This window comes from Palaemon carinicauda, chromosome 31 (assembly GCF_036898095.1).
Source record: "Palaemon carinicauda isolate YSFRI2023 chromosome 31, ASM3689809v2, whole genome shotgun sequence".
Lineage (NCBI taxonomy): Eukaryota > Metazoa > Arthropoda > Malacostraca > Decapoda > Palaemonidae > Palaemon > Palaemon carinicauda.
The window spans coordinates 63044756-63072255 of NC_090755.1; the positions used below are offsets into that span (position 1 = coordinate 63044756).

The 27500-nt window shown below is 39.8% G+C and overlaps 1 protein-coding gene across 1 annotated transcript in view; it reads left to right on the forward strand.

Moving 5' to 3' along the window:
- Window positions 1-22585, forward strand: part of LOC137624441 (lysosomal acid glucosylceramidase-like) — a 27969-nt gene extending 5384 nt beyond the window's left edge. The window contains exons 3-12 of the mRNA XM_068355206.1: window positions 10291-10390; window positions 12789-12918; window positions 13353-13506; window positions 14348-14508; window positions 16532-16763; window positions 17199-17343; window positions 17646-17710; window positions 20197-20307; window positions 21610-21782; window positions 22220-22585. Of these exons, the coding sequence (XP_068211307.1) occupies window positions 10291-10390; window positions 12789-12918; window positions 13353-13506; window positions 14348-14508; window positions 16532-16763; window positions 17199-17343; window positions 17646-17710; window positions 20197-20307; window positions 21610-21782; window positions 22220-22343 (1395 nt within the window). The 3' untranslated portion in view covers window positions 22344-22585. The remainder of the gene's footprint in view (window positions 1-10290; window positions 10391-12788; window positions 12919-13352; window positions 13507-14347; window positions 14509-16531; window positions 16764-17198; window positions 17344-17645; window positions 17711-20196; window positions 20308-21609; window positions 21783-22219) is intronic.
- Window positions 22586-27500: the final 4915 nt, after the last annotated feature.

A 27500-nucleotide genomic window follows, 5' to 3' on the forward strand; every position in this document is an offset into this window, starting at 1 on the left:
AATTGCTAGTCAAAATAATACACAGAGTACGGGAAGTTTACAGTATGGTCAGATTGTAGTTATATAGTCGACCAAAAGCCCAGTCTCTAGGCACAGTACTTGTGTAATCCTGCAGTACATACATGTAATACAATAACGTAGATTTTGCCACACTATGTTAATTATGATTCCGAACTTTTCAAATCTGGTCACCAGAATTATGAATGTCTACAGATCATAATGTTGGTTAGCAAGTTTTCTGTCCCAATCTACTGGCATTCGCCTTCACAGAAACATAGACCAGTGCATTGCAGTGAAGCGTTCTTGCACTTGCAGCGGTTTTTGCAGCCTTTCTTGCATCCGCAAGACACCAGCTCATAGCAGGCCTTGGATGCCTCAGGGAGTGTGGTCCAGAGTGGTGTGTAGAGCCCATCATCACTCCGATGCCAGCCCCAGTCTGTTGGTGGAGGGAGCACGGGCGTTGGTACCAATGCCTGGCCCCAGACATGACCACCCTGAAGGGCAGATCTCTTCACATGCTGCTCCAGAGCAGCGTAGGTTGGCGGGATGTTCTGAACAGAGTTCGTCTTTGCAAAGAGCTGCTTTCTCGCCTTGTTGACGTCCTTGCATTTGCTTGTGCGGTCATACAGGAGTATGACAAACCTCTCGATGACATGCATTGTATCCTCTTGGATGCTTGTGGGTGCATTTGCCAGACTCAGCAGGGCATCAGTGAGTTCTGGCAGCGTGTTCCATGTTGCCCAGGCAGATTTCTTCCCATGTCCGACGAAGGCTGACACAGTATTACACCCTGTGATGGCATGAAACATTGGAAGAGCACATGCCTTCTCTGGACCAAGGGAGGAAGCTATTTCATGGGCTGCAATGTAGCGGTAGTTCTTGCCTGTCCCAAAGGCTACCCAGAGTTCGTCTCCAGCTGGTAGTTTCTGGACTACCATCACTGCTAGGACCACGACGTCACTGTCTACTGTTCGAACCTGTATCTGGTGGTGACCATGTTGTGCAGCATGTGCTACATGTAGCATCATGCGGGTGTCTGCCTCTTCTTGGTTGCATGGTGCGAGTGAGTTGACATCCTCTTGCTGTGGAACACAGATCACCTGCTCCCCATCAGTGACGACCAGTTCCTTGCCTTCTTCTTGAAAGGACTCTGCAAGCATGGTGGAGAGGTAGCTGAAGAGCTCCACTTTGTTGCTATCAACTCGCAGGAAACTTTGCCAATTTCCTGGTATGACTGCTGAGTCGACAACACGCCGACGTACTCCCTTTCCACGCTGTTCTCTGGTTGATGCCTTCAGGGAATCTGCTCTGTAGCTGTCCCACACAAGGTCAAGACGTGATACATGTTGGAAACGTTGTACAACGTATGGGATGAACACTTGCTGTGCATATTCCTCGAACGTGTTGGCAGTACCCGGCTTCAACATCTGTACGATTACTGCTCCATCGAGGACAACAGCAGTGCTCTTCGTAGCATTGTGTTATTGTATTTGAGCATACATGTTTTATGCCACTTGGCCTGGTGGGCAACCATTGTCGCCTCAACACCTTGTCCTTCATCTAGTCTCTGTAACTGAACAGTTCTTGGCAGTTCTCCGAGTTCATCAAATTTGACCAAGTTTGCAGCCATTGTCGTGTATCCACTCCCAGGGTCTCGGCGTTTAGACAGTACTGGGCAGACAAGTGACTCTGTTGTCTCCTCTTGACATACAAGACACAGCTTCCAGTTTGTCTCAGGAGGTGTTGTGGGAGTACGTTGCTCAAAAGTATCGACCAGTTGGAACTTCTTTGCCATGGCTGCAGTCTGGAACAACGCGTCTCTGATGTCAGGTGGTGCTGCTGCTGCCTCACCTGCAAAGACACAAAACACCACCATGTTACCACAAGTTACTACTACAAGCACCATGACTATCAACACTATACTATTACTGCAGCCGCCGTCACTGCCACCAACGCTGCCGCTGCAAAGTAAAATTAATTTTCTTGTGAAATGGTAGCCAAATTATTTGGTAAGCACAGAAGTATGTATAATTGTACAATACTTATCACCTCTAGCACACTTATCACCTTTAGCATCCACAAAAAGACAAATTATGGTACATATTCAATGACGCTAACGGTAAATAGCGGCCATTTTGAAAAATGGCCGCCAAATGTGCTACGGGGAGAATCTTGAATGCCTCCATATCCAAAATTGTTCAGAATGTATTAATCCACATGTGTGCCAATTTTGGTGCTTTTAGAACAATTTGAACAATTGGTTTCATATTTCTTACTATGCCGCTGGGCTATCCTACCTTTCTTTATACTTGACTTTATTCGCTGTCTACGCATACATACAATTACATACACACTTCTACTTCTAATTTACCCACTGTCTACACATACATACAATCACAGATTTATTATACTTTACTTTATTCACTGTCTACACATACATACAATCACAGATTTATTATACTTTACGTTATTCACTGTCTACACATACATACAATCACATACACACTTCTACTACTTTTCTCACTCTCTACACATATATACAATCACATACATTCATTATACTTTACTTTATTCACCGTCTACACATACATACAATCACATGCATTCATTATACTTTACTTTATTCACTGTCTACGCATACATACAATTACATACACACCTCTACTTCTACTTTACTCACTGTCTACACATACATACAATCACATACGATCATTATACTTGACTTTATTCACTGTCTACAAATATGTACAACCACATACCCTCACAGTTTTATCGTATATACTACTTCAGGCTTTTAATATGTTATTTTCATTAGTAAAATAAATTTTTGAATATACTTACCCGATGATCATGTAGCTGTCAACTCTGTTGCCCGACAGAAATCTACGGTCGGGATACGCCAGCGATCGCTATACAGGTGGGGGTGTACGCAACAGCGCCATCTGTGAGCAGGTACTCAAGTACTTCTTGTCAACAAGAACTCAATTTTCTCCTCGGTCCACTGGTTCTCTATGGGGAGGAAGGGCGGGTCCTTAAATTCATGATCATCGGGTAAGTATATTCAAAAATTTATTTTACTAATGAAAATAACATTTTTCAATATTAATCTTACCCGATGATCATGTAGCTGATTCACACCCAGGGTGGTGGGTGGAGACCAGCATACATGTTAACAAAGAAGCTAAGTATCCCGTATCTTATTTTAGCCGTTATTCAAAAATAACAAACATAAAATAAGTACCTGGTAAGGAAGTCGACTTGAACCATTACTCTGCCTTTTTAAGTACATCTTCCTTACTGAGCCTAGCGATCCTCTTAGGATGCTGAGCGACTCCTAGGTGCTGAAGTATTAAGGGCTGCAACCCATACTAAAGGACCTCATCACAACCTCTAATCTAGGCGCTTCTCAAGAAAGAATTTGACCACCCGCCAAATCAACCAGGATGCGGAAGGCTTCTTAGCCTTCCGGACAACCCAGAAAAATTTCAAGAGAAAGATTAAAAAGGTTCTGGAATTAGGGAATTGTAGTGGTGGAGCCCCCACCACTACTGCACTCGTTGCTACGAATGGTCCCAGAGTGTAGCAGTTCTCGTAAAGAGACTGGACATCCTTAAGATAAAAGACGCGAACACTGATGCTTTTCCAAAAGGTTGCGTCGAAAATATTTTGCAGAGATCTATTTTATTAAAAGGTCACGGAAGTTGTGATAGCTCTAACTTCGTGTGACCTTACCTTCAGCCAAGCTTGGTCTTCCTCATTCAGAAGGGAATGAGCTTCTCGTATTAACAGTCTGAAAATAATAGGATAAAGAATTCTCTGACATAGGCAAAGATGAATTCTTAACTGAACACCATAAAGCTTCAGACGGGCCTCATAAAGGTTTTTAAAATAGAACTTAAGAGCTCTACAGGACATAATACTCTTTCTAGTTCCTTTCCAACCATATCGATAAGTTTGGAATAACGAACGATATTGGTCAAGGCCGAGAAGGCAGCTCGTGTTTGGCTAGAAAACCAAGATGTAGAACATGTAGCCGTTTCGGATGAAAATCCGATGTTCTTGCTGAAGGCATGAATCTCACTGACTCTTTTAGCTGGTAAAGCATATCAGGAAAAGAGTCTTAAAGGTGAGATCTTTCAGGGAGGCTGATTGAAGTGGTTCGAACCTGTCTAACATAAGGAATCTTAGAACCACGTCTAAATTCCAACCAGGTGTAACCAAACGACGCTCCTTCGTGGTCTCAAAAGACTTAAGGAGGTCCTGTAGATCTTTATTGTTAAAAAGATCTAAGCCTCTGTGACGGAAGACTGATGCCAACATGCTTCTGTAACCCTTGAAAGTGGGAGCTGAAAGAGATCGCTCTTTTCTTAGATATAAGAGGAAGTCAGCTATTTGAGTTACAGAGGTACTGGTCGAGGATACGGATACTGACTTGCACCAGTTTAGGAAGATTCCCCACTTCGATTGGTAGACTCTAAGGGTGGATGTTCTCCTTGCTCTAACAATCGCTCTGGTTGCCTCCTTCGAAAAACCTCTAGTTCTCGAGAGTCTTTCGATACTCTGAAGGCAGTGAGACAAAGAGCGTGGAGGCCTTGGAGTACCTTCTTACGCGTGGCAGACGTAGCAGGTCCACCCTTAGGGGAAGAGTTCTGGGAACGTCTACTAGCCATCGAAGTACCTCGGTAAGTTATTCTCTCGCAGGCCAGAGGGAAGCAACTAGTGTCAACTTTGTCCCAACGTGAGAGGCGAACTTCTGCAGTACCTTGTTGACAATCTAGAATGGAGGGAATGCATATAGATCTAGATGAGACCAATCTAGTATAAAGGCATCTAAAAGAACTACTGCTGGGTCCGGGATAGGTGAGCAAAGTATAGAGAGCCTCTTGGACATCGAGGTTGCGAAGAGATCTATGGTTGGCTGGCCCCAGGTGACCCAAAGTCTCTTGCATACATCCTTGTGGAGGGTCCAATATGTTGGAATTATTGTCCCTTCCTACTGAGACAATCTGCTAAGACATTCAAGTTGCCTTGGAAGAAACTTGTTACTAGCGAAAAGTCTAGACCTGTTGAACAGGAGAGGAGGTCACTTGCGAACTCGTACCATGTCAGAGAGTAGGTCCCTCCTTGCTAGGAGATGTACATCAAAGCAGGGAGTTGTCCGTGTTCACCTCCACTACTTTGCCTTGAAGGAGAGACCTGAAGCTTTTCCAGGTCAGACGTACTGCCAGAAGCTTCTTGCAGGTGAAATGCATTGTCCTTTGACTCGAGTTCCATAATCCCGAGCATTCCCTACCGCCTAAGGTCGCACCCCAGCCTACGTCCGATGCGTCTGAGAAGAGAACGTGGTTGGGAGTCTGAACAGTCAGGGGAAAACCCTATTAAAGGTTGATAAAGTCCTTTCATCAAGTCAGACCAGACTTATCTTCCGGAAACCGGGATCGAGACCGCTTCTAGCGTCTTGTCCTTTTCCAGTGAAGAGCTAGATGAAACCGAAGAGGACGGAGGTGTAGTCTTCCAAGTGACACCAATTGAACCACGGATGACAGTGTCCTAACCAGACTCATCCACAGCCTGACAGGGCCGTGTTCCTTCTTCAGCATCTTCTGGATGGATAGCAGGGCTGGGGGTTGATCGTCTTGTTCAGCCATGTCCTCATCAGAGGGTTCCTCATCCGAAACTGATGAGGAAACGGCAACGGAGTGGGCAACGTCTGACTCGCTGAATCCGGTCGCACTGGTGGATGCGTGACGGAGCCGAACACAAGATCATGGTACTGCTGCACAGTCTGTGAACTGTCAACCATGGGGAAGCGAGGAAGTACAGCGACAACCCGAAACTGTCTAGACTGTCTGGGTTGTGCAGACAACCCCTTAACGGGTTGCTGAGGTTGCCGCACTGCGTCACAACAAGTCACCTCTGCAGGTTGTTGAACGTCTTCCCAGTGACACACTGAACGTCCACAACCACCTCCGAGAGTCGCTTAACGTCAACGTGCGACTGGCAATCGACACTGGGTCGCACCGGTGGAGGAACCATCTCAACTGGCGGACGTGAGTAGGATACCTCAGCGTCAACAGGGCGAACAACCAACCGGTAGGAAGGTTGTTGGCAAGAAGGTTCTTCTCCGTAAAAAATCCTCTATCAAGGACTAAGCTTGGACTGCATGTCTTGCAACAAAGCCCAAGGTCTATGGGAGCAGGTGCGGCAACAGACGGGGTTAGCGACTGAAGCGGAACCATTTACCCTCCCTGGAAGCATGTTATGCTTTAATTAAAGTCCATAGGAGGCTAAGCAGCTTAAGGCTCCTCTCCAAATGACAGAGTCCTCAAGGGAATATCAGAAGGAGGGAGAACAGCATTTTCTCATCTACAGGAACCATGTCCGAGAAAAGCTAGGTTATCTCAGTGAGGGTTTCACTGGTGCATAAGCAGCAGACCAGAAGGCAACGTTATGAAACTGCTTGACAGTCTGTGAACTGTCAAAAACTGAACTGTCAACCCCAACAGGTGCGTGAGGATATACAGCACTGGTGTATTAGTAGCACACCAGAAGGCAACGTCATGTAACTGTTTGACAGTCTGTGAGTTGGCAACAACCAAAGCTGTGTGGGGAAGCCTCAACTCCTGACTGACAAGATTGCTGCGGGCGAGTGGCGGTAACCACAGAGTGTTGCGGAGGCTGACACACCGTGTCAAAACACGGCAGCTTGTGGTAGCTCACGCACGGCAACGGAGTGCTCCGTGTGTCTGTGGGAGTCAGCATGCGTGGGGGAGCTCTCACAACAAGAGTGAGGGAGCAGGCAGTCATGCCGGGCGCGCAACCGTGGCAGGCTGTAGGCCAAGGGGTGCATAGTCAACCTTCTCCGCAGTCGGAGTGTGGGAGCTGGCAACAACAAAAGCAGAGTGCTGGTGCGTGGGAGGGGCTGCGGTGGGTTGAGGAGCATGTGGTATGGTATGCTGAGCATGCTGTAAGGTATGCGGCTCATGCTGCATGGTATGCGGAGCATGCTGTAAGGTATGCAGAGCATGCTGTAAGGTATGCAGAGCATGCTGCATGGGCTGCGGAGAATGCCGCATAGTGCTGGAACCAGGCAGCTCTACAGAACCTTCCCACTGCTGATGCGGTAGCTCACGCATGTTAGCAGATGGTGCAGCAAGAACATGCGTCTGGCAGGGTGGACTGCGCATCGGTGGTGGAGCTCTCACGGGTGGAGGGTGGGAGCAGGCAGCCGCAGTATCTGCTGAGCGCACAACCTCGGCGGGTTGTAGGTTAACAGGTGCATTGTCAACCTTCCAGCACGACACTCCTGCATGAAGGAGCAAGCTGAGACTGTATAGTCTGCAGCATGGACCACTAGGGTCTATGAAAGACAACAACAAACGGAGCTACCGTCCGTTGTGACTGAGGGTCTAAAACAGCTGGTGTGGCAACAGACGGAGTTATTGCCTGTTGCGGAACCACCTTACCTCTCTTGGGAGGTGTGCAGTTGTCGTACTGCAGCGAGTCCGAACTGACCCAGTGGCTACACCTAGGCCGTTGGACTTGCGCGGAAGGGACCGACTTGCACTTAAAAGCTGCAAGATTTGGTCCATGGTTTCTGCGAGAAACCTCTTCCGCAGACGAGGAATAAATGGGCTCTCTCGTCTTTGTGTGGGTGGGGTGATCACGTCGGCAACGTGTGTAGATACACCCGAAACCACGGAGGGAAACGTTTGTTCGTCGATCAAGACCTGTGGAACCCATAAGTCCTTCGACATTACTTCTCCCCTGGGCTTGGGAGCTTGTAAGAGGTATCGGACTAGGTGAACAACTGGCACGAACAAACGAACCCTCGAACGCAACACTGTAACACTTTGCGCATATCACTTTATCACTTTTGATTTTCTGTTTGCACTTATTACACTGAACTCGAAACTTTAAGTGGTTTGTACCTGAAACACGCAATCCTATCCTTCATTAAAAGGTAGTAATTGCGAAAACAGTATTACAATGTAACAGAAGAACATAATGAAAGATAAAGAATTCAGTGGCTGGAAAAGAGACTAAACACTAGATCAAATAAACTACGTTTAAAATCTCTCACCGCATAAAGCCTGGGAACAAGAATAAAACTCTAGAAACGTTTTACCTTCTTCCCCTATAGCGACTAGGGAGAAGAGCAATAAATGAGAACAACGTTACCCGCTTGAACGAAACGTTTATCCTCCTCTCTCCCTCCGTCTCTATCTCTCTCTCTCTCTCTCTAGACTTAGAACCTGAGAGATGAGCCCAATTATATATATCGTTAAAACATATTATTTGTTAAAGGAAAAAAAACTGAAAGGTTTCCCAAATAAAAAGTTCCTTTATTAGAATTAAAACCATTTAAGCTAAGAAAGAATGAACGAAACGCTAGAATCGGTTTACTCTTACTGCAACGTGAAACCGTGAATACTCTCTCTCTATCGTAACGATAGAGCGCAAGTTGAACGTTCTGAACGTCAACAACTGCGGAGACTAAACAAATCGTTAGTTCAACTTTGAAAACAGTACGAGACTATCAAAGAAATTCTTTCAAAAACATTCTTAACAGGAAAAACGATATGACGGGCTCAATGTTAATTAACTTCGGTTCCAAGTAAGGACCGCCTACTATTAGGAAAGGTCGCATATAAACAAACATAAAAATTAATTTTATAAGTTTATAATAAATGGAAAGATAAACGAAGAGGCCTATAAATGGCGGAGAGATATAAAATAAATCTATAACTTTGTTAAAGTGAAAGAGAGTCTATACTCTCTTCGACACCAACACTTCCGTCTAAGGGAAGAGTCGGCCATTTAAAAGTGAAAGAGAGTCCATAGTCTCTTCGTCACCATAATTAAATCAAATTAATTCCAAAAGCTTGCTAAGCTAATGATAAAGCTTCCTGAATAGCGAAGGCTAAACTCTAGAGCAAATACATCACCAAATCGTGAACAATAACTCCAGAATCAACAGCGTATCCAAGTAGGTCTAGCCGGTGGCACGACAGAGGAAAAATTGAGTTCTTGTTGACAAGAAGTACTTGAGTACCTGCTCACAGATGGCGCTGTTGTGTACACCCCCACCTGTATAGCGATCGCTGGCGTATCCCGACCGTAGATTTCTGTCGGGCAACAGAGTTGACAGCTACATGATCATCGGGTAAGATTAATATTGAAAATTGTGTATTTCAGCAATAAAGCTATGCCATCAAATATTCACTTACATCATAATCAAAATATATTTTACATAGTCAAATTTGTAAAAGATATCACCACCTACTATTTACCTCCTTAAACTACTTAATATCACCAGTTCCCTATCCAATAAACTTAACACTAAATATCTTGAATAATTACAACAACACGAACCAATAAAAAAAATAATAGCATGTATCGTAATTCGATATTATCTTTTTACCATAATATCACAGGATGGTTTTAAGTCCTTATAGAAAGTCTTATCCCACTGGCAAATACAATCACATAAATCTAAATATCAATAAACAAAACATTACATTATTTATGCAATAAGTGATATATATGCAAGTGCAGTCCACTTAAGTTTTCACTTGAGTTTTCCACTTTTTAATATACAACGGTGATTAGAATTTACCCTTTAATATACAGCCCTCTTCCACTTATTTTTTCGCAAAGTTTTCTCACTTTCCTGAATATTAGGACACACCACCAGGTCTGGTGTCTCTGAACAACAACTGGCTAATGGAAGAGTAGTTATGTAGGCTTCATTCATTATTCCAGCAAAAGAATACATAATTATAGGAACAGGGAGTCAAATAAATAAATATATATATATATATATATATATATATATATATATATATATATATATATATATATATATATATATATATATATATATATATATAAACTGCAGCTACTGCAATGCCTATTTTATCCCATTTGGAAAGCGTCTTTTTTCCCTAATCGAAAATCCACAAAAACACACACACACAAATATATCTATGAAATGTACATATGAATAGTAAAATAAACTAAAATATATATAATTTTATGCTGTCATTCGGGAAGAAATCCTCACTTTTTTTCTGTTCTAAAAAAATATATTTTTTTACAATTTTCCCATTTTCGTATTTACCTTTTTTTTCAATTTTCCCTTTTTCATATTTACTTTTTTTATGCTGTCATTCGGGAAGAAATCCTCACTTTTTTTCTGTTCTAAAAAATATATTTTTTTACAATTTTCCCATTTTCGTATTTACCTTTTCCAATTTTCCTTATTTCAATTTTCCCCTTTTCTATCAGGTGATCCTCCGGGATGGTCACTTCCAACAGATCGTCTCGTCAAAACTTGCTCACAGATTTGAACCGTTTGAAGGACTAATAAGCGATGCCCCTCTGCCTGGTAAGGACTTAAACACCGTTTCCTGAATTTTCTTAAAAGTGTTATTGTAATTAACATAGAATATGGAGAACTCTATATTCTTTTATGCAGCCATGTTCCTTTTAGAGTTCTCTTGCTTGAGGGTAAACTCGGGCACACTATTCTATCGTATACGTCTTCCTCTTGTTTTGTTAAAGTTTTTATAGTTTATATAGGAAATATTTATTTTTATGTTGTTACTGCTCTTAAAATATTTTATTTTTCCTTTTTTCCTTTCCTCACTGGGCCATTTTCCTTGTTGGGGCCCGTGGGCTTATAGCATCCTGCTTTTCCAACTAAGGTTGTAGCTTGGCAAGTAAAAATGATAATAATAATAATAATAATAATAATAATTCAGTTGCCAGTCTTCAAAATCCCTTTTTCATATAATGGTAAGAATCACTGAACGCTACTTCACACTTCAAATTCATTCAAAAGAGGGAGATGGTTAACTTATTTCAATAAATGAAACTTGGATTTTTTTTTCAGTAATTCGAAAACTAAAACAATGAATACAAACTGGTGTCAGTTTGTACCATAAAGAATGAAGCATTATTTCGAAAGAATGATATTATCACTTGTTCGGCCTAGTTCCCATACTTTGCTAAAGCCAGGCTGAAACTCGCACGAATCTGTGGCACGCATGGGTACGACTCGAGTCGTGCCAATGCGCAGACTAGTCGTAAACTGGCGTGAAGTGTAACACTTGCACGATTCTCTGGCACGCATTGGCATGACTTCGATTCGTACCAGTGCACAAACTAATCGTAAACTGGCGTGAAATGTGCGTAAACCCGTCGTGACTGCGTGCCATGTCGGGACAAGAATTTTGAAATGTTTAAAATTTTGGTCACGACAAAAGTTCAGTGTCCACATTGACACGAACTGGCACAACTAGTTCACGAATTCTTTGCGCATTGTTTGCGCATAGCTCACGACCCGGTCGCGAAATTTTGTCGTGACCAAATTTTTTTTCATTTCTCGTCCCGACATGGCACGCATTCAACGACGCGTTTACTCATACTTCACGCCAGTTTACGACTAGTTTGCGCACTGGCACGACTCGAGTCATGCCAATGCATGCCACAGAATCGTGCAAGTGTCAGCCTAGCTTAAGTCTTTATGTATCGTAGTCGTAAGTCTGTACTATTCTAATCATTACTGTTTGTGCTTGGCTATCCTTCCTGTGCTTTGCTAAACATTTCCTTACAGAAGTCTCGTGAACTCAATACGGATTGCTGTTACATCCTTGAAAAACTATTCCAGGTATGTGGAAGTTACCCGTGCTTGCGTGGACCAGAATACGAAAAGCCTAGGAAGCCCAGCGTCCAGTGTCGAGATGTCTATGTTTTCCATTTTCTTATAAAAAAGAAAAAAAATACATTTCGACTATAAGGTGATCCAGTTCTTACAACTTAAAACCTTTTAGAAGACTTTTCGGTGCTGTTTTGGTATGCGATGTCAATTATAGTGTGATCTCAGAAATTCAAAAAATATACTAAATTAAAAATGGATTAATTACTCAAAAGTGTCACTATTTGTGAATTGTATATTCCATGCACACTTTTGAGTAATTACTCCATTTTTTATTTGGTATATATTTTAAATTTCTGAAATCACGCCATAAATAAGATGGCATACCAAAACAGCACCGACTTTTCTCCTTGGATGGTTAACTTTCAATCCCTGTCACTCACATACACGCACACAGATGTCGTGCCATCCGATGGCAAGGGCAGGACACTGTAGACGACACACGATACTTGCAGGTGATATAAAAAGCCTTTATTCACGACTCTGAACACTAACACAACCCATGACCTAGCACACAGAAGCCTAAAAATAGAATGCCAACCAGGCGGGAAATTTACAGCAAGTGGACTGGTCTGTAAAGCCAGTTACTTATGAACCCAAATAGCCGAACAGCATAAAATATATACACTGGCGTTGGTTTGAATTTCCACTAATATACTATATGAATATGAATTCGAAATTCAATTCTGCTATTTTCTCTTCCATAAACTATATTCAACGAGTTTTTTCTTTTTTGCTTTAGAATTTTTTTTAAGTTATATATTAAGCCTTGTAATGTTTTGTGAGTTTAGCAAAATGCTCATATGTCACTGAACAAATTTAAATGCAAAATTTATATTTGCACTAATTATAGCAAGTTCACATCAATCAGTCTCGACTTAGAGGCCCTTACTTGACAATGGTACATTAAATTCACATTCAAAATTTTCACTTTCTGACAAAATTAACACACGAACACAATTACAGTGACGTTCACTCAGACGACCGCTTACAGAGCCTCTTCTCACAGACGTCCCCTATGATGCTTTAGAGAAATATTAGCAATAAAGAAAATTGCAATTTACAGGAAACCCCATCATCAACATCAACCTGGAGGAGACCCTCCAGACAATGAAAGGATTCGGAGGGGCTTTCACAGACTCCACTGGAATCAACATCGCTGACCTTTCGGAACCAATGCAGGAAAAGCTTCTAAGGTCAGTAGGATCAGTAGGATAAGGATTCATTGCCCTGTTGGATGGATTCCATTGCGTTGTGTCTGTTGTTGATGAGCCTTTCACCTGTGACGTCATTTGATAGTTCTTTTAGCAGAGTTTCGCATCCATTGAGATATTGCCAAAGGTTGTATTAATAGTTTTATAGATACTCAAAAGTTCTAAAAGCATCGCAAGTTTTGGTAAACAACTAGAATTTGAGTATCATAAAATAAACACCAAATGCAAATAACATAAATTCTGAAAAACATTACTGAGTTAATAATAGTATTTAAATGATCCAAAATGAAAAATGAGCTTCCTGGAGTTCCTTCTACAAAACATTACCGAGTTAATGACAGTATTTAAATTATATAAATTGAAAAATGAGCTTCCTGGCGTTCCTTAACATTAACAATACCAATCTACTGATGCAGATCCTACTTCGCTCCCACGGGCATCGAATACACCATGGGTAGGATCATCATAGCTAGCTCCGACTACTCCAAACGTAAATACTCCTACGATGAAGTCGAGGGTGACATGGAGCTTGAGCACTTTGCCCTAGCTCCCGAGGATCACTCATACAAGGTAACTGTACATCTGATTATTGGGATTGCTTAACTATAGTCCATTTCTTTTAGCGATGCATATTTGCACCGACTCGCGGCGGTGCCCCTTTAGCTCGGAAAAGTTTCCTGATCGCTGATTGGTTAGAATTATCTTGTCCAACCAATCAGCGATCCGGAAACTTTTCTGAGCTAAAAGGGCACCGCTGCGAGTCGGTGCAAATATGCATCGCTAAAAGAAATGGACTATAGATTCATGAGCTTGGGCATTAAAGTCAGGAACCAAGGCCTGGGGGTCCATTCAGTTTTCATGAACCCATGATTTAATTGCAAAGTGGAATCGGAAGCAGGAATGGACATATAGTCAAAGGCTAAAAAAGTGGTTGCTGCTAGGGACCGTAAGGACACTGCAATACGCGAGATTGATAAGGTTACGACAAAAATAGTCAGTATCAAAGATACATTCTATTATCGATAATTCTGCCCTTTCTTCAATCAAGTTTTACCAATAAAAAGGGAGGTGAAATTCTTACGACTTTACATCCCTACCATAACGTTCTCCTGATTAGGTATAACTCTTTGTCTTCAGATTTCATTTATGTAAAAGAAATTGGTTGGCCGTTTTTTTTCTATTTCTTAATCAATTAACCAAATATTTTTTATGGGTAAAATTAATCAGCTTCTTAAAAATTTAAGCCGAAAGATAATGTTATTTTCCCTTTTATCTAATTATCTTAAATCCCAAATGAGGATACCGATACAAGACAAAAGTTAAAAATATTTCCCCTTATTCTCTAGCTGCATCATATCCATTTAAAGAAATATAAAAAAGCATGCTTTAACACACGTTAATATTTCTTCAGCTACCTTTCATCAAACGGGCCCTGGCTATGAGTAAGCGTCCACTGCTGTTGTTCGGGGCTCCGTGGTCCCCTCCAACATGGATGAGGGAAACTGACATTTCCAAAGGCGAGGGAGGGATCAAGCGAGAGATGTGGCAGGTCTGGTCCGACTACATCGTCAAGTGAGTGGGAAAGAATAGGATTCTTTTTGTTGGATTACGAAAGCAGTCAAAGTATGATGTAGGTGGAGGATCACCATTGTCTTTATAGCTTTAAGATATCCTATACAAGAAACCTTGCAAATACAAGGGTTCAAGGATGAGGTTGACCACATGTGAGAGAAATGGGTAGGAAGGATAATATGAATACTTGGAGAATCAGCCTATGGATATGAACTGATATACATATAAAACAATGCATCAGGAATGCGAAGGAAATGGCACATGCTCTACAGTATTATAGCTTCGCTCAAAATGGTGAGGAACCGCTTTCATTAAAAGGTCTGAGATCATTGTAGACGTCACTATCTTTTCGTAATTCCTTTTTCTTCTTTTACATTATATCTAGACATCCTCTTTCTATGTTTTTCTTTGTTATGGATAGTTTTATACCTATATCCTGCAGTCCCTAAGGAATGGTATAAATGAGTTAGCAATATAGCTAATATTGTGCTCAAGGGCAATGTCTAACCATGGAATCTTAATAAAGTGAGTAGCATGCATTAATCCCTTGGATCTCGCTTGATGCATAGTATCTATTTTCCCTTCAAAACTGCCCTTTATCTGGAGTTTCTATGATCTCTGACATGCCCTGTTCTATAAAGTATTATAACATTGTGTTGGCTTTCATAAGAATATGTTCCAAAGTTTTTGGGAATAGAAAAGCAATAAAATGTATTGCATAAAAGTCCTGAAAAAGTACTGCATGAGCAAATATGGCACTTGAATTGATTTTTATTCATTACCAGCTAATGGAAAAATCAACAGAGTATGGAGTTTATAGACTATGAAAAGCCTTTCGCTTCTGTTAAAACTTGAGCAGTAATGAAAACCCTTCAAAGACAAGGACTAGAAGAATCGTATGTTATAACATTTGAAAATTTCTATATGGGAAGTACAGCATTTCTAAAACTCCATAAAGTTTGTGAGAAAATTCTGACTGAGAATGGACTTAGGCAGGGAGACCCCATCTCTCCTAAATTATTCACAACGTGCTTAGACATTTTTAAAAATTTATATTGAAAATAAATAGGAATTGACATTAATGGGGAGTCCCTTAACAACTAAAGATTTGCAGATCTCATAGTTTTATTTCATGATCATGGGAGGAATTGCAAAAGATGATAGAAGAGCTGAGTAGAGAAAGCAGAAATGCAGGACTGAAAATTAATATGAGTAAAACTAAGATAATGTTTAATGAAAATGGAGAGACAACATATAAGGGTTATGGACGAACATCTAAAGATTGTTTATGAATATACTGTACGAACTAAGGACAGACAGTAAGTGTTTCCTCAGGACAAGAGACCGATATTGAAAGAAGAATAAGCATAGGGTGCAGAGATTCTGGTATACAAAATCAAGTTATGAAAAGTAAAATGCCACTTTCTCTAAACAGAAAAATTATTTAATCAGATGGTCTTACCAGTATTAACTTATACATCGAAAACTTGGAACCTTACTAGAGCCTTAGAACATTTTCTAGGTACAACTGAAAGAGCTATGTAAAAAGTAATGATGGAATAACACTAAGAGACAGAAAAAAGGCAATATGGATACGAGAGCCAACTAAAGTAGAGGATATTTTAACAATATGTACGAAAGAGAAATGGACATGTGCAGAACAAATAATGAGAATGACAGATAATAGATGGATAAAAAGAATGTCAGAATAGGTCCCTAAAGATTGCTAATGAATCTGGGAAAGGAAGAGAAGATTATGGATTGCTGAGCCAAGAAAAATTGCGGGTATAGACTGGCATAAAAAGACCATAAACAGATGCGTGTGGGAGAACACGTCTCTGAACTTTGTCCTGCCGTGGATTAGCAATGGCGGATGAAGACAAGTTGTCTGTAAATAACAAAAGGTCATTTAATCATTAAAACAACATTAAAAATTATTGAATTATCTTTTGTAGCTATTAAAACAATTGTTTTGACAATAGCCTGTAAATTATACAGTAGCATCCTCCGAATCTTCCCGAAGGTTTGTCGAATCCTATGAGTCGGAGGGCATATCTCTGTGGGGCCTGTCTGCACAGGACGAAGCGATGCTGCGATCTCCTTGGCACGGGGATGGATGCAAATGGAGCGCCACAGACATGCGGGACTGGATCAAGACCTCACTTGGTCCCGCCTTGGAAGCCGCTGGATACGGGGGACTTCAACTCATGGTGTTGGATCACGACAGAGATGGTCTGCCTTGGTATCCAAAGACAGTGAGTTTAGAACAAAAGTAATTTTTTTAACTATTTATGAAGAATATTTAGCCATAATTACATTCCAGGTTCGTGATGAAACTTCCTTTGTCGTACCAGATTCTTATTTCCATAGAGGCATAAATAACATTAAAACGCTGGCCTTGTCGGTCTTCATATGAAACTGTTCATCAAGCAACTTTTACATTGCACTTTGGAAGACTCCATCTTTATATTGAAGATTTTAAATCATTTGCACCTTCTTTTCACCTTCAGATATTGGATGGCGGTCCCTATCTATGTACTGATGATTTCGGATCACTGTCTCCCCTATTCATTTATCACACTCGATGATCCCACATTTATATTAAAGAATTTAGATAACCCACTTCCACTCACCCTCCAGATTCCCCATGACCTCTTCTTTTAAACTGAAGATTCCTTTTCGTTTTACAGATTCTGGATGACCCCGACGCATACAAATACGTGGATGGAATTGGCATCCACTGGTACGAAGACGAGACCACAGGTCCTGAAGCACTTGATGCCATGCACGAACATTATCCAGAGAAGTTCATCCTATACACTGAGTCTAGCATAGGTAAATGTTGGTAATCACATCCAAATACAAACCATTAATTTATGCACGATCTTGAAATTATATTACTTTCGCCCCTTGATGGGAGAGGGGTACTAATGGATATCTTAACCATTCACACAAGAACCTTCTTAGAAATTTGTTTCCTTGAATATGTTAAAAGTTATTTTTTTTAGTTTGAATTAATGCGAAAATATTTAACGAACTTCATAAAAGACTATTAAAATAGCTTCAATGAACCCTTCAATGGTAAAGGAAACTAACGGGAAAGGGAAATGATTTTTTTTAATTATTTTTTTTTTCAGGAGGAAAAGGCCCTGTTCTTGGTTCTTGGGAACACGCTGAGCGCTTCGTTCATAATATAATTGAGGTAGATAAAGTTGCTCTTGTCTGTCTATCTATCTATCTATCTATCTATCTATCTATATATATATATATATATATATATATATATATATATTAATTATACAATTGTATTATAAGCATTTTCCTCACTAGGAAGGTATGCTTCAGAAGATACTGTTTAACAAAAAAGTGTTTACTCCAAGTTTGAACCTCTGAGGTTCCAGTTTCAACTCTTCCATAATGTGTAGTATTGAGCCTTATGCTAAAAAAGGCAATACTATGAGAGTCAACCGCATATTACTATGTGGAAGATGATAGTCTGGTTAGATCTGAATGCAAAGGATAGTCAACATTATAAAAATCTTTTACAGAATACTAAATTAGCGAAGTGAATGAAGACTCGTGAGACTAATATATAGACTTAAGAAAAAGGAACTGATTCAATTCTAAGTTTCTGTGCAATAATTCAAGAAGGGAATCGGGTGTTCAGGACCAGATAAGAGACCAACATAGCAGAAAAATAGAATTAAAACCTTTCCTCGGGATAAAGAGGGACTGAAATTCCAGGTTGATTCTATTCTATTCCTACGGTAATGATAAGCCTCCTGTTTCTCCAAATAAGCAAGTCTACAATCCTCACTGAAGCTCATTTAGTCCTTGATGCTGAAGTTCAACACTCGAGAAAGTAGACGCCTGTCAATGACGTTGTCAAAATATTAATTTGAAAGAACAACAGGCTTTTCTTCCATAACCAGCAGTGACCAATTCAAATGGAAAAGATAATTAAAAATGCCGCTGCAGTCTTCTTGAAACTTCACATGCAGTGTATCATACCCCATATGAGAATAACATAGAGAACAGGTTGCTCAGGTTTAATAATTAACGAAACTAAAGCATAATTAGAAGTCCCAAAATAAACGTCCAACCCTAGTTCTGATATACTGTACACTGCTCTCCCACTTGTTCTAAGAATGGCACCACATTTAAAAACTTTTGGTCTCTTGAAGCGTGAAATGAGTAGCTCAGAAAAATACAAAATTTCAGACAAAATATAATGTAATATTGTACGGCTGTATCTAAAAGGAAATGAAAGGCCGCTAATATTGCCATGTAGTCCATGAATGTTACAATACGCTGAATGGCACTAACACTGCCTAAAACGCACGAGTCCAGGGTTTTCCTCAGTTCCTTTGGGTAGAGAAACAATGGAAAGCAGTAAAAAATGTTACATCCTACCTAGAAACAAACTTAATGAAGATACCAGTAACAATATGACCATAGCTAAATACAGATAAAAAGATGATAATCCGTATACTAATGAGAATAAGTCAGGAAAGCTCGGGTAACATGACGAAGCCAACACACCAGGAAAGGACAGGTACCCTCCAGCCTAACCCCTTTGACTAGAGGATGAACAGTAATAATGGTTCAGAAAACGAAGACCAAAGACAAAGATAATGAAAAAGGCAAGGAAAAGGCAACCTCTTTATAACCCACAAGGCTTTTTTGGTCTTCTATCAAGGCTGTCCAGAACACCATTAAAACACAAGAGGATGAGAAAATGAACAAAAGTAGTGTGCTTTAATGTGCCCTCAAGTGAAAGAACTCTGAAATCCAAAACACTGGAAGGCTAAGGTACAGATGCACCATCCGCAGCAAAAGAACATTGGTTGGAATTCAGAGGGTCATTTTCTTAAACGAGCTGCCTGCCATTGCTAAAGTCTCTTCTCCACTTAAAATACTGGCAAATAGCCACTGAACGATTACAGTACCTATCCAGTATCCACTAAAATGAGATCATAAGGTGTAGTATGTTTTGTGCTGTAAAGATGTTTGAGAAAAGAGGAGAATTTGTATAGAATGTTCCAGACTATTCGTGTATGTGCAGGAACACAAAAGAGCCGAATCTAACGGAGGATCCAACATCGCAATGCCTGACAAGTCCTTAAATGATCTTATAAGTTTCATGGTAGTATTTCAATTGGTTCCTGGTGGCTTGAGCTACATAGTACCTTTTGTTATTTTTTGAAAGTCAATGCTCAAGAAGCATTGTGGTTGTGGTGGCCTGGAGGTAGCGTCCTTGCCTGGTGATTGCCGGACTGGGGTTCGTGTCCCGCTCAGACTCGTTAGTTCCTTTGGTCGCTGCAACCTTACGATCCTTGTGAGCTAAGGATGGGGGGTTTGAGGGAGCCTATAAGTCTATCTGCTGAATCATCAGCAGCCACTGCCTGGCTCTCCTTGGTCATAGCTTGGGTGGAGAGGGGGCTTGGGCGCTGATCATATGTAATATGGTCAGTCTCCAGGGCATTGTCCTGCTTGACAGGGCAATACCACTATCCCTTGCCCCTGCCATTCATGAGCGGCCTTTAAACCTTTAAGTGATAAAAGGAACAGAAACCTGAAATTAGTTATTAATTGTTTCATGATATAATTCAATATTCAATTATAAATGAAATATGATTGAGATAAACTCCATTCAACAAATAACTTAACTATAGCAAATCTTTCCAGGATGTCAACCACTGGACAACCGGCTGGTTAGAATGGAATATGGTTCTCGACATGCAAGGGGGTCCTAGCTGGGCAAAGCGCTCTGCAGATGCCCCTATTGTGGTCAAAAAGGTAGGTCATACACCTAAAGTTCTCTAGGATATAGGTTATGTCTATTGTTGTGGACTATTATACTGGGTATTCTCGAGGGCAATTATATCACCGAACAGTCATCATCTCAAGCTCTTCTACACTTGCTGAATCACGATGATTCAGTAGATGCAGTAAGGCTGCGTTTACACCAAGCGAATCGAATCGATTCAATTCATGGAGAATCATTTGACTCGAGTCATTTTGAATCGGTATAGTTCCAACCTACTGAATCTGGTTAACACATCATTCAGTACCAAGGCAGCCTTCGAGGAGTATGGACGTCTTTGCTGTTGCAAAAAATAGCATTGTTGCTGTGGCTGACTCGCCTTGACTGATGAAAAAATGGGACCGCGCACATCAGTGATTCTGAATCGCCATGAATCTCCATGATTTGAATTGACTCGATTCGCTAGGTGTAAACGATTCCATTGAATTTAACGTGGCGAATCATGACGAATCATGAATTGGGATGATTCTCCATGAACTGAATCGATTCGATTCGCTTGGTGTAAACGCAGCCTTAGTAAGGGTGGGCTGAAGCTTGAATTGAGAATTATTCTTAAACTTCCCTAGTAGTCTTTACTTATCTCTTCTCCTTACTCGACTATTTTCTCTGTTGGAGCCGGTAGGCTTATAGCATCCTGCTCTTCCAACTAGGTTTGTAGCTTAGCAAGTAATGATAATAATAAACTGTAATTTTTCAAAATGCTGACGATACGAAACCCCTCTCATGCTTTATAGAATGCAGCAACGCATTTCTGAAGACTACAATGCTCCTAAACAGGAGCAAAGAACTGCTTTTAACTTTTTGCAAAGAACTTCCATAATAAAAATACCTATAATATCTCGGCTCCTTAACAGTTTTAGAATTCACTTACTTACAAACTATATATATAATGCATAAGATCACTAATGAAGAATCACAGAGAAGTTATTTTTAATAATGTTCCTTCTGGTGTTACCTTCGTCTAAAATATACTACAAAACTTTGTCGTATTTGTAATTTTGAGCAATATAACTATAGGTTTGTTTGTGGTTTATGGCGATTTCTAAGATCTGAAGATACAAGATAGAGGAAACAAACTGCATTTTTGTCTCCTCAGACAAACCTGTGCGAACTAATAGAACTGTCAGTCAAACTGTAGAGCTTCCAAAGATTTCGTAAAATAGGGATTGCACTAATTCCTTGTACAAAGACTTCAAATCTCATTCTACATCCCTATTCTTCGTCCTGCCATCTTAATAAGAAAAGTGCATCGTATATTTTTCTAACCTTTTCAGGAAAAGGACACCTTCTATAAGCAACCCTTGTTTTACGCGATGGGCCACTTCAGCAAATATGTCACAGATGGAGATGTTCGGGTGTCATATTCCATCGCTCCTTCGGTAGAAGGCCTCGAAGTGACGTCGTTCCTCAAAACAAGTGGAGAAGTCGTTGTCGTCCTTATGAACACGTAGGTCCTTATTGACTTGGCTGTGAGACATTAAACACAATTTTTAGCATATTCTGAAGAATGTGATATCTATAGTCAATTTCTTTTAGCAATGCAGATTTGCACCGACTCGCAGCGGTGCCCTTTTAGCTCGGAAAAGTTTCCGGATCGCTGATTGGTTGGACGAGATATTTCTAACCAATCAGTGACCAGGAAAATTTTCCGAGCTAAAAGGGCACCGCTGCGAGTCGGTGCAAATCTGCCTCGATAAAAGAAATGGACTATAGTGCATGATGAATGTTAATCTTCTCAAAAAGACATATAGCATTTTCAGTTCTTAAGCATATTTAAACACAAACATGGATTTACTCATTAAGGCTTCATTATTTTATGAACTACTTCATATGACGTTACTTTAGAGGCCTGGTGTTTTAATTTCCATGGCATCTCTCTTTCAGGAGTGAAGATGAGCACAGCATCACCATCAAGGATAACAAGGGATCAGTTCTCAATCTGAATCTTGAAGCTCGGTCTCTGAACACTGTCCTCTACAAACCTGTGGCTAAAAAAAGGAGAATGTGATATGTAGCCGGGATTCTGACCTTTGCTTCACAATAATGACCTTGGGTTTAAGACCTATTTTTCATTTGTTATTCAACTGATATTTTTGAAATTTACCCCCTGACTAAATTATAAGTTTTATTAATGACTTCTGCGTAGGATTTGAATCTACGGGATCTTTTTTTTTTATAATTATCAAAATTTCACAATGGACTGAGATTAAAAATACACCAATTAGTGACGTTTAATAAATTTAAAGCAGCTTCTCCTTTTAACTCGTATTCCCCTTTTTAGTTTCCTTTGATGATAATTAAATGCAGTGGTAACGTATTCGTCTAGCATTCGCATGGCAGCAGATCGATCCCAGCCTGGGACCCTGAGTTTAAGCTGTTCACTGGGGAGGCCACTGCTGCGGTCGCGCACCACAGTGGGGGTTTGGGCTTTCCCAGCTGACGTTCTGGTGGGCATCTATTCTGATGAAACTGAAACCAGACACCTCTAACCTTTAACAATGCACACCTTAACGATACATTTTTAACACAACAGGAGCTGTGCTTCAATGTAATAAATTCTCATTGATTCTTTACGCTAAATGTATCTGCCTCTGTTTATACGACTCTTCTGATATAAAGGGGGAAATTACTGTTTTATTACTTCTTGGTTAAGATCACTTATGTCACTTCTCACTCCCATTTTGATGTCTTTTTCCCCATGTTTAATGAGAAATGTGACTTCTGACTTTTCTACAGGTATTATATCCGTCAGAGTTTACCTTTTAGAAAACCAGGATGCTATAAGCCCAAGGACTCCAACAAGGAAAATAGTCCGATGAAAAAAGGAAAATAGTAAATAAATGAATAATTAAAATAATATATTTGAAGAACAGTTACATCAAAATATGTTTTATATATATAAACTATAAAAAACAGAGGAAGAGAAATAAGAAAGAATAGTATACCCGAGTGTACCCTCAAACAAGAGAACTCTACCCCCAGGACAGTGGAAGACCATGGTACAGAGGCTATGGCACTACCCAAGACTTGAAAACAACGGTTTGGTTTTGGAGTGTCCTCCTAGAAGAGCTGCTTACCAAAACTAAAGAGTCTCTTCTATGCCATTATCAATAGCCATCAACCTTTTAGTATCTTTGTTTGGCTTAAAAATCCGTCTACAAAGAGAACCAAGAAATTTAAGTCCCAAGATAAACTGAAATAAATAAAAATCTTTGTTCAGCGAATTTAACACATTATTATATGGGACGTTTTATGAAAAGATGTAGAAAAATGATATTCCTATCTTACTTTCATTAGCTTTGGTGTTCTTAGTAATATCTTTTTTTAGCAGATTTAATTCAATGTTAAGCTTACGATGTCGGAAAATGCAAGTCATGGCGGATGTAGCAAAACTCACTTTAAACATTCCATCTGTACCTTGTCTTTTAACTTTGCCAATAATGCTGACTTGTCTAAAATAACACATTGCATTGATTTAATGTATATTTTATTAAAGAACAGTTACATTAATTGCAATTTTAAATTGTTCATATGGTATAATCATATTAAGTCTCTCTCTCTCTCTCTCTCTCTCTCTCTCTCTCTCTCTCTCTCTCTCTCTCTGTGCAATGAGATTTCCGGGTTCAAGCTAAGAATCCTTCTTAAAACGTACACATCATCAGAATAAACAAAGATTTGAGAGAGAGAGAGAGAGAGAGAGAGAGAGAGAGAGAGAGAGAGAGAGAGAGAGAGAGAGAGAGAATGATTCACATCTTTTGACATTTACCTGATATTTAAGCCTTTGTGGATCGATGTTCGAAAGCATGTTTGGTCAGGAGGTGATATTCCAAGCTAACAAATACTGCGTTTTAGATTATTATCAAAGTATAATAAGAAAGACAAAAAATATTAGAAACATTACAAATGTAACGAAATCCCCCCCTCTTCTCTCTCTCTCTCTCTCTCTCTCTCTCTCTCTCTCTCTCTCTCTCTCTCTCTCTCTCTCTCTCTCCTCTTATAACCCCATATAACCTATTTGTTTTTATCCACCCTTGAACCTATACAAAAATGACTCAAGAGAAACAAAACTACTTCCTTAAGAATCAAGAAAAATTTCATAGATTGAAAATTCATCAAATACCAAGTGTTACTTCTCATAAGTCCAATTATGAATGTGGATGCCTTGCTGATAAATTCATAAATATTTGTGGACTATAGATTCCATCCATCGCAATATAGACTTGGACTATAGATTCCATCCATCGCGATACAGACTTGGACCATAGATTCCATCTATCGCAATACAGACTTGGACCATAGATTCCATCTATCGCGATACAGACTTGGACCATAGATTCCATCTATCGCGATACAGACTTGGACCATAGATTCCATCCATCGCGATACAGACTTGGACCATAGATTCCATCTATCGCAATACAGACTTGGACCATAGATTCCATCCATCGCGATACAGACTTGGACCATAGATTCCATCTATCGCGATACAGACCTGGGGACTATAGATTCCATCCATCGCGATACAGACTTGGACCATAGATTCCATCCATCGCGATACAGACTTGGACCATAGATTCCATCCATCGCGATACAGACTTGGACCATAGATTCCATCCATCGCGATACAGACTTGGACCATAGATTCCATCCATCGCGATACAGACTTGGACCATAGATTCCATCCATCGCGATACAGACTTGGACCATAGATTCCATCCATCGCGATACAGACTTGGACCATAGATTCCATCCATCGCGATACAGACTTGGACCATAGATTCCATCCATCGCGATACAGACTTGGACCATAGATTCCATCCATCGCGATACAGACTTGGACCATAGATTCCATCCATCGCGATACAGACTTGGACCATAGATTCCATCCATCGCGATACAGACTTGGACCATAGATTCCATCCATCGCGATACAGACTTGGACCATAGATTCCATCCATCGCGATACAGACTTGGACCATAGATTCCATCCATCGCAATACAGACTTGGACCATAGATTCCATCTATCGCAAAATAGACTTGGACTATAGTTTCCATCTATCACAATATAGACTTAGAAGATCAATCTTTTAGTGTGCTATGGTTCTGAGTTGATTTTCTCAAAATACTAAAAATATGTGTTTATTTTCATTTGATTAAAGAGGTTATGATAATTCTAGGCTTGCTGATTATCACTCGATTTCTATAACAACCAAAATATCGTAAGTTTTGGGCGCCTGTTGGCAAAATGTGTGAATACATGCGCTCACAGTAATCATTTGGGCCCCCAAATTTGACATTTGAAACTTGTGATGTTATTAAAATTTCAATATTGATTTGAAATTCCACGATTCTCACCAGGACGTTCCTACGATTAGTCGTCATTTTTGTGGAGATTTTGACCATGTTTTCGCGAGTTCCCTGTTTTCAAACTGAAACATATTGGTGTTGATGTACAGTATAATTTTCAAGTAACAATACAAATATTAGTTATTGGTGTACACCATAGAGGCTACCAGATGGTAATTTATAGTGTTCCTCAAGGTAAAGTTATTGGTCTGTTACATCTGTATTACTTACTATGATATGTGGAGTAGCCTTCAAAACAAGGTTATTGCTTATGCAGATGATGCTACTCTATTTGTACCGACCAACTCTCCTAAATGAAGGCTTATGGCAGCTGAATTTCTTAACGGAGATCTAAAGAAAATTGGTGCACGTTGCAAATTATGGAGGAAGAAGGTAAATCCTGAAAAACTTATGAAAGTTTAAAGGACCTAGAAGATTGGATCTCCTCCCAGTTAATTGAATTTATGTTTCCTTAACCAAATTTAACGTATAAATTTTGACACCTGGAATTCTTGGTATGACAGTTTTCTTTTTAAATACACTACAGTGTACTGTCTTTCCTTTAATTACTTAAAAAAACCGGTATATAGTATTGAAAAATCCTTTCCAGATTTTTGGAAATCTGTTTATCCAAAGGAAGTTATTAGATTCTCTTATTCTGTCATCTCTCCTATATAATAAAGAGCAAGCTGTACATATATATATATATATATATATATATATATATATATATATATATATATATATATATATATATATATATATATATATATATATATATACACTTCTGTTCATGTCCCCGTCCCCGGGAAGAGAGATTTGTCATACCCTGGTTAGAGTGAGATGGGTGTAGGTGTGAGTGCACATGTAATTAAATATTTAGCCGCCATTTGCTACTGGGTCACGTACACTAGTATTTTGCATATTGGTCTCCTGTCTGTTCTCCGTCAGCGTCGTTCACTTCAGATGTTCCCAAACTATAGGACTACTTTGCACCCTGCCTAAGAAGGTATGCAGTTTATTCTCGCGGTCTGGTCTTTTCTCCCATAAAGCTATGTACCATATAAACTTGGTTAATAATGATATGGTGTCCTTTAAAATGAAAGTGAATAATTCAAGTAAACTATAACATCTCGGAAAAAAACTGATGGCTAATATGATTTTATTCCTCTTTCTAATCCTCTCAGTTGTTTCGTAAACTTTTGTTTTGCTTATCGCGAGTTTCACCTATGTGTTTGCATATCTGTCTAAATATATATATATATATATATATATATATATATATATATATATATATATATATATATATATATATATATATATATATATTTAGACATATATGCAAACACACAGATTCAACCCTTTCCACCCCTTTAAATAACTACAACCTGGTAGTTTCGGCAATTTGTGGGAGATTGTGATTTCCGAGTGGCAACTCCGTCTCGGAGTACCCCCTATCAATAGGGTATGACTATTCCCTCCCCCTCCCCGAAGGAAGGGGAGAGACTGAGATGTCATACGTCTGGCAATGCCGCTGAGCGTATATGTATATATATATATATATATATATATATATATATATATATATATATATATATATATATAAACTTGCTTGTTATCATGTTATTCTAATTTGTTGTTTCATTTTGTGATAAATCTTTTATAAAATTACATTTCATATCTTTATAAGGTTCCTCCAAGAACTTATACTAAAGAACTGAACAGAGAATTGCATCTATCTCTCTCTCTCTCTCTCTCTCTCTCTCTCTCTCTCTCTCTCTCTCTCTCTCTCTCTCTTTGTGCAACAATCATCTGGCA